This window comes from Corythoichthys intestinalis, chromosome 1, assembly GCF_030265065.1.
Source record: "Corythoichthys intestinalis isolate RoL2023-P3 chromosome 1, ASM3026506v1, whole genome shotgun sequence".
Lineage (NCBI taxonomy): Eukaryota > Metazoa > Chordata > Actinopteri > Syngnathiformes > Syngnathidae > Corythoichthys > Corythoichthys intestinalis.
Window position 1 is genome coordinate 30,814,297 of NC_080395.1, and position 12,090 is coordinate 30,826,386.

The 12,090-nt window shown below is 38.7% G+C and overlaps 1 protein-coding gene across 3 annotated transcripts in view; it reads right to left on the bottom strand.

The window, feature by feature from the left end:
• Positions 1 to 3,335: 3,335 nt before the first annotated feature.
• The window catches only part of LOC130919528 (protein unc-13 homolog C), a 291,333-nt gene continuing 282,578 nt past the window's right edge, over positions 3,336 to 12,090 (bottom strand). For all 3 annotated transcript variants that reach the window (XM_057842330.1, XM_057842337.1, XM_057842322.1), the window contains one exon: positions 3,336 to 6,747. In XM_057842330.1, the coding sequence (XP_057698313.1) occupies positions 6,462 to 6,747 (286 nt within the window). In that variant the 3' untranslated portion in view covers positions 3,336 to 6,461. The remainder of the gene's footprint in view (positions 6,748 to 12,090) is intronic.

Here is a 12,090-nt window from a genome sequence, read left to right on the forward strand (position 1 = left end):
ATATTGCCATTGATTTAAAAATCTATAATATTAAGTACATGTTTTGAGTTTCGGCAGGCGCCATGTTATATGGACGCTTAGGGTGATGTCAAGTTCAAAAATAGACCCTTAGGTAGACATTTGTAAAATTACCCAAAAATAAGGCGAAAAGACACTCAGTTTTCTTGGCCAAGGAGAGCAAGGAGGGACTAGACAGTGAAATGCTAGATTACGCTGTATAGTCACCAAAATTGATCTAAAACTAAACTCCTTGCTCTTTCTTTTATTAGGGGCTTGTCCTAACACAGAAAGGTGCCGCCCTAAAGGGAGGGGGAAAGCAAGCTGGAGACACCCATGTGATTTTGGTTGGCTATGTGTGAGCACATAGGTGGAGCTAACTAAATACACGTGTGTAAGCAAAGGCACTTAGGTAAAGTGGTCAGAATGACCCAGACACTTCAGTTATGCAACGCTGCGGCCATGGAAGATGTCCTCGAATGGAAGATGTCCTCGAAGGTCTAGACGAAAGTCTAGACGTTAGATGCTGAAGATGTCCCAGAAGGTCTAGTTACGCAATGTTGCGGCCATGAAGCAAGGCTGTTGTCACCCCGACCCTCTTTAACACTTTGTAACTCTTAAACATTATACTACAGCCTAGTATAGCAAGCAATAATCATTTACTGGTTATATCAAATAAGAAAAAATATGGCAATATGTATTATGTATGTATTAGGTATATATGAGCACAAGCAAATATTCAATCAATCAAGCAAATATTCAATCAACCCTCGATAATTAACTCAACAGGTGATGACGTAGATTGTCATCGTCACTCGACGAATTCTACTGGGTTACTGCAATTCCGTCTACGTAGTGAGACGTCCAGCACATGCGCTCATCGGTCAAAGCAGTGAGTACTTACTATTTGTGTTTTTATTGAGTCTTTTATTACCTTTTCATTGTCTCAAAGTACTGTTGAATGTGTTTCCCTATCATACTTTTAAGCATTGTTTTCTTGTGGTAGCTTTAATGTAGACTGTTGATCTGTTGATCACATTAGTCACGTAGCCTATTTAAACCACCATTTTTTGATATTACTACATTTAAGTATTTCTTAAGGCATCTTTAGTATGTTCTGTCTGTATGCACCTAAACAAAACAAGCTGAAAGCGTGCGGTAGTGCTTTGGGTGTCAAATTTGCCTCTTGTAGACATTTCACCGGTGTAGCACATTTTGGTAGAACACTGTTTTTTTTTATCCTACTTTCGTCTCATCTCATTTCGTCTTTGTTCATTGCTTTTGCTGCTCGTTATCGACATATCGACAGTTCTGTCATGCTCATTAATGTTCCTCTCGGGTTCAAATTGAAAGGGTTGAACAGTTGATATGTTTATGACATACTCTGGATGCAAGGAAGCGTAACCTTGTGAAGTCACTGCTCTACAACATCAACAACAATGCCAACCTACTAGTTAAACGTTTATCTTTTAAGAACTCAAGTCTTTCTATACGTGTATCCCTTTAAGTATACCTCTATCAGCCCTCCCTTGCTTGCCCCCCCCCCCCCCCCCCACACACACACACACAAAACATGGGGCGATCGTCTTGAGGGCGCCACAAATATTTGTCCACTCGCACTCATCCCTCCTTCAGCACTCGAGGGGTCCCGTTTATGCTCATCACACACAGGTTTTGCATTCTTTAAAATATCTTTCAGAATATTTTATGTTTATACTTCTAACGTTGTGAGAATGTAAATGTGTTTCATATTTGTATTTACTCAGTTATGGATTGTGGCGGTCTGCACATGTTTTTTTAAGTTAAGACTGTGTTTTTAAAGATTGTTTAGCCTCGGCAGAAGTCTTTGTGTCATTCTAGATAATAATGGTAGAATGGGAGGTTTTGCAGGGTGTACCAAATGGCCGTTGTCAGCATGATTTATTAAAGAGTTAAAAGGGGAAGGGTAATCCTGGATGGCGTGATTGAGGATAATGATCTCTACTGTAATTAGCCCCTCAGATAAATACTAAAGAAGGTTTGGAATTGTTGTCAATGGGATCAATGAGTTTAGATTTAGTATTTTAATATAAAAAATGTGGCATCGTTAGAAAATAATTATGCAAAGTGGAATTTCCATATCAAATTTAAGTGACATCTTATTTGACTAAATATGGCAATACAAAGACCATTTAATACAAGTACTTTGGAATTAGACTCATGAAACATATACGTAGATTTCCTAATAGGCTTACACATACATACTTTAGATTTTAGAACGTAGTAATGCACTGTCTACTGTCTTTTAGGAGATCATAATTAAAAAAAAAAAAAAAAAAATGTACCAGGGTGGAATTGTGCTGGGTTCATCAATTGGTATTCATTTACAGTTTTATGTAATTCAAACTTTAAAATCACCAAAGACATCATCTCTTCATCCGTCTGAAAAATATTTTTCCAGCGACATTTTTTTCCTCTTTAATGCAGTTTCTTGGCTGTTTGAAATGGTCAGGTTCGAGCTTGTCAAAAAATAAAATCCGTCTGTGAACGACTAATCCATCCCTGAAGGTAAGTCCCATCAATCTTCCACTTGAAAAATAAACAGCGTTCTACTCTGAAGGGCACAGCAAAGTCCAGTTTGGATGTAATGTTTGTGTACGGGGTGGCACTTGCACATAACAGCTTGCTGCATCCCATTATCATCCCACAGATGGACATGCATGATCCTTGTGGCACCTCGCCCGAATTCTGGATAATTTATCCTTTTTCGTTTTCCTAGTGTTAGAACTTTATTAAACTTGTGTCATTCCTTTTTAATTTTTTTTTTTTTCTAAGAAGATTCCTACAAACTGACTGAGAAAGTGTACTATTGGGAATAACAAGTCAATAAAGCAACAATAACAAAGCACCAATCATACAACATTGCAACATGCTGCGCAGTTAAAAAACAAAACAAAAAGCAAACATGTTTAAATTCACAGTGAAATACTGGCAGCTGTGGTTGCCAGAATATTCCTGTTTCACGGGAAAATTCAATGAAAATTTGCTGTGAAAATTTGCACTGTAAATTTGAATTTCCCACAAAAATGTTTACTGGAATTTTTCACTTCAATTTCCAGTGAGCAATTTCGCTGAAAATTTTCACTGCTGGAATTTTTCACTGCAATTTCCAGCGAAAAATTCTAGTAATATTTTCACGGAAAAAATCCCATGGCATTTTTTCACGGGAAATTTCCGTGAAGAATTGCCGTAAAATGTTCACTGGAAAATTTTCAGGGAAATTCCCAATGAAAATATAAAATTTTCACTTGGATTTTCACTGTTTTCCAGTGAGGTGCACTGGAATTCCTGAGGCGGTGCAGTGAGGTGTGGTGAATTCCAGATTAGTGCACTGTTTTAAAGTTTGGCGCGGTGCGTTTCAATGAATTCTTGTGCACTGGAACGCACTGCACTGGAATGGGAGCTAACTTATATTTATATCTTGTAGCACAAGTGTAGTGTGGTTCCATAAATGGTATTTGTATACAGGTGTGTATTGTGCAGTTGTGTTGAATGCATGTTTCTTTGTTTCAGTACCACAAACGTCTACAAATTTTTTCATATAGGATCGGAGGACAATCAATGTTAGCCGCCGGTCGGGCAGTGCACAAGGAAACGCACTCACTTTTTTTGGGCTGGGCAGTACTCTTAAGTATTTTTAATTTATTTTTTATTACATATTTCTAAGGGCTAAAAATTAGCAAAACAATCCAGAAATACAATGGCATTGACAAAAGAAAAAAAATGTTTTATACTCTGCAACACTACTGGAAGAAGAGGAAAAGGAAGTACTGTAAACAGCACAGTACTGTAACTTTTGTCGGAATCGGGACTCTGTATCAGCAGATGCTCAAAATCAGGTGACTCGGAATCGGGTGCAAAAATCTGCAATCGGAACATCATTAAAACTGATATATTTATCTAAAATGTATCACTTGATTTGGTGGGAATGTGTAAATAAAAAAATTGATTGGTATGTTCTAGAAACATTACTCGAATTATTATATTGTAAAATGAGCATGAATGTAGGAAATAGATCTGAAAGTACCAGTATACTTTGTAGATTCTACAAAATGTACTAGAGTAAAAGTGAAAGTTGCAAGAAATAATCATCAATCATGTGTAATCGTAAAAAGTGATTTATGTACAGTAGCAAAGTAATTGTACTGTTATGACATCTATGATATATATCTGCAATGTATCGCAAGGACATGTGTAGGGCATTAAAAATGTCTTTTTATACCTTTTGTCAAGTGTCAGAGGAAGTAGAGCAACAAAAGCTACAATACTAACATAAAGGGGGTGCACACCCAGTTGGCGTTTTATAAGCACCACAATGTGCACGTCAATGTTTACGTTCCAGGAAAATGTGTAAATGTTGGTATGTTATAATCTGAAATTATGGTGTTGCATTAATCCCTAAAGGTAAAAATAAACAACATCCCTCCTGTAAATTTGAGTAAATAAACTTTCATCGCCACTATTTTGCAACCATAACAGTCCATAACACTATGATCTAACCCTACGTTCATCATCAGTGTCATAATTTTATTTGTGCACTTTAAAACATGTAGTCAATAATTGCATTAGTGTCTGTTTGGCAAAATGACCAAGATTTATGACCACGTTTGCACATACTTTATGCACATAGAAGGAAAGTAGACTTTTTGTACAATATCTCACTAAATATATTTACATGACATACAATTTGCCATCAGTGCAATACATAGGAATGTTGCATATTTACCAAAATGTTAAACTCTTTCCTTTTTATGAAGAAAAAAAATGACAGAAGCTGAGTGTTTTTTCTCTCTCTCTTTTTAAAGGAACATGTGCAACTCTCATTTTGCTATCGTTACAGCTTCACAGCAAATAAAAAAAATAAAATCTCGGTACCACCCTATGGACAACCGGACCACATGTACATATATATCTTCATAAATGGAATGGATTTCTTTTTTTTTGTACAAATATTCTAAACAACTTTGGCAGTTTATCAGGAACTAAATATCAGAAAATATGTTATGAAATGATGTGAAGCAAGCTTGCCTTCCAAAGCTCTTGTTCACAGTGGTCATTCAGAAAGGCCGGAAGCTGAAAAAGCCTAAAATAAAAAAATAAACACACAAAAGGGTAAAAACTAAATTAACAGCTTATCCATTCTTTCTGAAGTGTTGTTACATGTGTCAACATTATAAAATTACAAACACCTATCGAGGTTTACATAGCAGTCGTTGCCATTTCAAAAATAAAATAAAAACAAATACTGTTTCCTCGTGGTGGACTCACGATACAAAGAGTTTGAAGGCAAGGGGGTTGGGACCCTGCTTGGTGGTTACTGTGGGAACATGTGACCAAGAAACGACGTACAACAATGCTGGGTGATGAACAAATGAAAACCATTATTACAAATGCAAACAAACACCCCCCACTCCCAAAAGTATAGTTTTACAGCTACAACTGTATTGGGAGACAAAATATAATAAAAAAGTGAAAGGTTACCAAAAATAATGGAATGGTGTTTTTTTTTCTTTATTGATTGTTTTTCTTTTTATTATTTTTATTTTTTTCATAGTTCTGGCTCTGGAAAAAAATGGAAAAAGGGACTACATTTCTGGGAGGCAAGAGAGACAAAAAAAAAAAAAAGAACACCAAACAAGGGCACTACAGTACGGGTTAATGACAATTAAAACAATATTTAAAAAAAAAAAAAGCAACAAAAAAAAAAAACATGGTATTACCAAGTAATAAATAATAAATGAAGAGAACTCACCAACACTGCAGGGTGGCAAAAATTATAGTAAAAATTCCACAAATAATGAGTTCGACACGGTGGAAGCAATTGTAAAATAATCTGAAATGCAACAAAAGATTACAAACAATGCTGGGTGTCAAAACATTAAAAAAAACAAAAGGAAATAAATGAGACACTGCAACAATCGGAACGCCACGCAGTCAAGAACTGACTTACACTGGATAATCGAGCAAATTTACCAACATGCGAAGTTCATCGCCGTAATTCCTTGGACGTCTTGTTCTTTTTTTTTTTGTTTTATTATTTGTTTTTGTTTAACTCCACTGGTTTGGCACTTTATTGGAACAAATCTCAGTTCAAAAAAGACTAAGTGTAAAAAAGGTATTTCGTGTCTGCTTGAACTTAACTGGTAGAATATAGTACTTAATAGTAAGCATACGGTCAGTAAACACTTGTACGTACTTGTAGTATTCAAATGAACATTCCAACAGATGTTTTTTTGTTTTTTCTTACGCACATGCACAAAACCAACCAACCGAACAAACAAACAAACGAACAAACAAACACAACTCCCTCGTTTGCTACCTGCTTTGGCTCCTCATGTAGAACAACCCTCCAATCATTCTCACATGTAAGACAACACCACTCGGAAGGAAAACTGCATTTTTTTCCCCCAGACGCCCCATAGGCATTATGATACTTCTTCCGCCGAGCGCGTGTCCGTCTTAAGACGCACAAACTCTTTGGCCACCTCATCGTTGGTCCTTTGCGAGAGTATCCGCATGATGGTGAGGCCCGTCTCGTCCATGGTGATGCTCTTCACCAACGGGTAGCAGGCGGCGCAGCTTCCCGAGTCGGCTAGCTCACGGAGCTGGATGACGGTCATGCCGATGATGCGGTCCTCTCGGGCAAAACAGTAGTCCTTAACTGACACGTGGAGCTCGTACGTCTCTGGGCCGTGCTCGTTGCTCAAGACGCTATGGTAAAGAAAAAAATTCAGACCTTGAAGTGAGAGCAAAATATAGTGAGCAAACGCAAGGTTTGTTTCCCACAAGCGGGCTGCCAGACTTTTTACAAGCGGGCTGCCAGACTTTTCTTGCCCCCTCCACTCTAAAACAGTGCTACGAAAAGAAGTATTAAAAGTACACATACCTTTTTTTTTTCTTTTTTCAAATTTCTTTTTATTGGTTTTACAAAAATACAGAACACCCCTCCCAAACTAAAAAAAAAAAAAAAAAAAATAATTATAATAATAATTTAAAAAAAAAAAAAAAAAAAAAAAAAAGTTTCACTCCAAGTTATCCAACACAAACAACCATGAAGTCTATGTCTAATCGTAAATGTGTCCAGAGAGTCAGAAAAAAAAAAAAAGTACACATATCTTAGCCGGGTCTTGTGATAGAGAACCTGTCAACATTGATAAGCTAATGTTGACGATTAAGAAAAATGTATATACTGTATCTATGCAAAGGATTGAAATGTTAAACTGGTAGAATCTGTATAATATTTATATTTACATATAAATTGAACTTTGTGGGTGTCTGCTTGCGTGTTTGTTCTTTATGGACTCAAATGGGTGGATTTTGATGAAATTTTACACATTTGTACTTTGTTTCTGGGGGTAGTGTTCATTCAGTGGGGAGAAGAAGTATTTGATACACTGCCGATTTAGCTGGTTTTCCCACTTGCAAGCCATGTAGAGGTCTGTAATTTGTATCATAAGTTCTCTTCAACTGTGAGGGATGGAATCTAATACAAAAATCCAGAAAATCACATTGTATAATTTTTAAATAATAAATTTGTATTTAACTGCATGAAATAGGTATTTGATACATTACCAACTAGTAAATATTTCGGCTCTTAGTTCTTTTTTAAGAACCCCTCCTGTTCTCCACTCATTACCGGAAGTAACTGCACCTGTTTGAACTTGTTACCTGTATAAAAGGCACCTGTTCACATGCTCAAACAAACAAACTCCAACCTCTCCACAATGGCCAAGACTAAAGAGCTGTGTAAGGACATCAGGGATAAAATAATAGACCTGCACAAGGCTGGGATGGGCTACAGGAAAATAAGCAAGCAGCTTGGTGAGAAGGTAACAACTGTTGGAGCGATTATTAGAAAATGGAAAAAGTTCAAGTTGACGGTCAATCTGCCTCGTTTTGGGGCTGCATGCAAGATCTCACCTTGTGGGGCATCACTGATCATGAGGCAGGTGAGGGATCAGCCCAGAACTACACAGCAGGACCTGGTCAATGACCTGAAGAGAGCTGGAACCACAGTCTCGAAGAAAGCCATCAGAAACACATTACGCCATCATGGATTAAAATCCTACAGGGCACGCAGGGTCCTGCTGCTGAAGCCAGTGCATGTCCAGACACGTCTGAAGTTTGCCACTGACCATCTGGATGATCCAGAGGAGCAATGGGAGAAGGTCATGTGGTCGGATGAGACCAAAATTGAACTTTTTGGTCTAAACTCGGCTCGTCGTGTTTGGAGGAAAAAGAAGGATGAGTACAACCCCAAGAACACCATCCCAACCGTGAAACATAGAGGAGGAAACATCATTTTTTGGGGGCTGCTTCTCTGCCAAGGGTACAGGACGACTGCACCGTATTAAGGGTAAGATGGATGGGGCTATGTATCGCCAGATCTTGGCTGACAACCTCCTTCCTTCAGTGAGAGCCCTGAAGATGGGTCGTGGCTGGGTCTTCCAGCATGACAACGACCCAAAGCACACAGCCAAGGCAACTAAAGAGTGGCTCCATAAGAAGCATCTTAAGGTCCTGGAGTGGCCTAGCCAGTCACCAGATCTGAACCCGATAGAAAATCTATGGAGGGAGCTGAAAGTCCGTCTTGCCCGACAGCAGCCCCGAAACCTGAAGGCTCTGGAGAAGATCTGCATGGAGGAGTGGGTCAAAATCCCTGCTGCAGTGTGTGCAAACCTTGTCAAGGACTACAGGAAACGTTTGGTATCTGTAATAGCAAACAAAGGTGTCTGTACCAAATATTAAGTTCGATTTTTGTGATGTATCAAATACTTATTTCATGCAATTAAATGCAAATTTATTATTTAAAAATCATACAACGTGATTTTCTGTTTTTTTGTATTAGATTCTGTCCCTCACAGTTGAAGAGAACTTATGATACAAATTACAGACCTCTACATGCTTTGCAAGGGGGAAAACCAGCAAAATCGGCAGTGTATCAAATACTTGTCCTCCCCACTGTATATGGGTTTGATCTCTTTAAGGCCTCCATTTAGTGCGGAAAATTAAATCCGAAATCCAAAAATTAGCATAGAAAAACCCTGATAGTGGGATAGTTTTTGGGCAAAAGACTCTCTTGTGATTACAATGTTGCCGTTGGCTTTCAAACTTTACGGTTTCATGTACAAGTTTAAATGTGCTGTGATGATACGTTGTGGGTTTTAGTATTACACAACAAGATTTGGAATTTAAAAAAAATTTTAATATTACGAAGGGATTTACTTCGGTTGGATATTCATACTGTTGCAACTGTTATTTATTATGCGTTACGCTCGCAATAGTTCATAGTTGTGGCAACCATAACAGAGTGGTGGTTGCCGTTGTTATGTTCTGGTGTTTTCTGTTTAATTAAGGTGCTGTCTCTTGGGGTCGCGCAGTGTATGGGGCACAAGAGCAGGAATTGTGAAACATAAAAACTAACCCTTTCAGACTTGTGCTTTGCTGGCGACTCAGCGCTTTCTGTGCAGGGAGGTCAGGGGACAGGATTTTATAACCTGGATTATGTCATTTTTTGGTCGACATCGGCAACAAATTGAACAACACATTTAATCATGGACTGTATCTTCTTTGGCTCTAAGATCCAGTAGCAATTTAATTTCGTTCTGTTTCCGGTTTAATTTTGCTATCTTTCCAGTTTGCCATGTTAATAATTGCAGTGTTTGTTTACCGTTTTTCGTCTTACTGCAAAGAAAGAGGAAATGACGATCGGCCCCCCATGATATATACGCAGGGTTGGTCATCGAGCATCGATGGGACCTGGTCCGAACACTCCGGTTCTCCCGGAACCGTTCAAATTTCGATTCCATGTTTCCATGCCCTGACCGCCGAGTGGAAAAAAATTGCTGCCGAAAACCACGAAGAAGATGCCACAAAATGCACGTGTCTGTGCATTGCAACTTGATTCCAATCATGGACACGGTGAGGTGGTGCTCAAAAGTTTGGCTTATTTTTACAAAAAAAAAAAAAAAAAAAGACCAGTCAGCTCAGTGCAACACTTGCAACACAACTATATCATGCAAAGGTGGCTGCACGACCAATTATGCACGACTGGCTTCAATACGAGTGCCACTTGCATAGCTAGCTGAGTACTACATATTTGACACGCTGCGCCGTCAGAACTAGGTAAGTAAAACAATACATTACGTCTGTCTTCTGCTGTCCCAGCGACCCGACCCCGGATTAAGCAGTAGATGATGGATGGATGGATGGATGGATGGAATAATATGAGAATAAATTGTATTATTACGTCTAGCTATGGTCGATATCATATGTAAATAGAACTACATGTGAAACGACAGACTCCCTAGCGTTAGTGACCTCTGAAAAGACAGAGGTCCTTATAATAGGCCCGAAAAGTGTGAGAGACTCTTAAACTGCTCAGATAGTCACTCTGGACAATGTAAGTGTAGCCTCCAGCACCACAGCTAAAACCTAGGAGTTCTATATGACCCATACTTATCGTGTAAAGCTCATATTAAACAAACCTGCAGAACTGCCTTTTTTAACCTGGGCAACATAGCCAAAATTAGAAATATTTTATCTAAAAACGCAGAAAAATTAATTCACGCGTTCGTTACATCTAGACTGGATTACTGTAACTCCCTACTTGCAGCTTGTCCTAAAAGTTCTCTAAAAGGTCTTCAGCTAGTCCAAAACGCAGCAGCAAGACTTTTAACAGGAACTAATAGAAGAGAGCACATCACCCCTGTGCTCCAGGCCCTTCACTGGCTTCCAATCGAGTTTAGAAATAAATTTAAAATCCTCCTTCTTACATTTAAAACCATTAATGGGTTGGGGCCATCTTATCTCATCGATGCTCTGGTTCCATACCGCCCCAACAGAACACTCCGCTCTCAGAATGCAGGTCTACTGGTAGTTCCCAGGGTTTCTAAAAGTACTGTTGGAGCTAGAGCCTTTAGCCACCAAGCCCGTTTTATTGAATCAGCTTCCAGCTAATATTAAAGAAGCCGAGACAGTCTGCACATTTAAGATAAGATTAAAAACGTTCCTATTCGACAAAGCTTATGGTCAGGCTAGCTGAAGTCAAATTAGACTCACAGTTCAGTCTAAGCTGCACTAGAAGCTATCATGCTGGGGGAAGTACAGCCACTGAGTTCTATCACCTTTTTTTCACTCTACCTACCACTTGTCTTACTTTATTTCTTTTTTCCAATGTTAAAATTTAGTTAACTAGTCTCTTCATTACTAGTCACCCGGTGTCCCAGGGGAGGGGCTATTTTTCAGCTGCAGCCTCCTGACTATCCAGACCCCTGGCTGGATGGACGTCCTCGTTACCACCCCCGTCTCATCTGGTTAGATGGACCTCTTCTTGTTCCTTTACTCTACTGCAATTTTACAGACTGTAACCCCGTCTGCTAATTCCCATTAGCAGTCCTGATGCATCCTGACGGATGTCCTGGGAGTGGATCTCTCCTGACTGTGGTACTCCCCAAGGTTTCTCATTTTCTCCCAAAGAGCTTGGAGTTTTGGGAGTTTTTCCTTGCCGACATGGAGGGTCCAAGGATGGGGGATGCCCAGAACTTGAACTTTATTTATTCATCTTTGTTTACTTCATTTGCTGTTTCTGACTGTGTATCATATTGCCTCTACAAAGCCCTTTGAGACAACCTTGTCGTGATTTAGGGCTATACAAATAAAATTGAATTGAATTGAATAATAAACAGCCACCATTTTAAAGCAGTATATGCCTCTGTTAAAATCAACAGTATTAAAATGATTTGTTTTAGAATCGGTTGTGTTGTTTATTTGGAAAGATACAGCCAAATGAAGCATTTGATTACTTTTATAATGAACTCGTAGCAGTGAAAACATAGCATCACAACACACAGCATCCTTGCCAGACCACTGTCATCTCTTCTTAGCCGCATTATATGTACACTCCTACAGCGCCACTCACTGGCCTAACTGGTATTGTCACAACGTAAATATTGCATGTATCTATACACAACAGAATCATTTTTAAAAAAAATAAGTACCGGTAAACATTAGTTTTCCTCAAAGTATAATCAATAGAAGAATTTATACTTATGC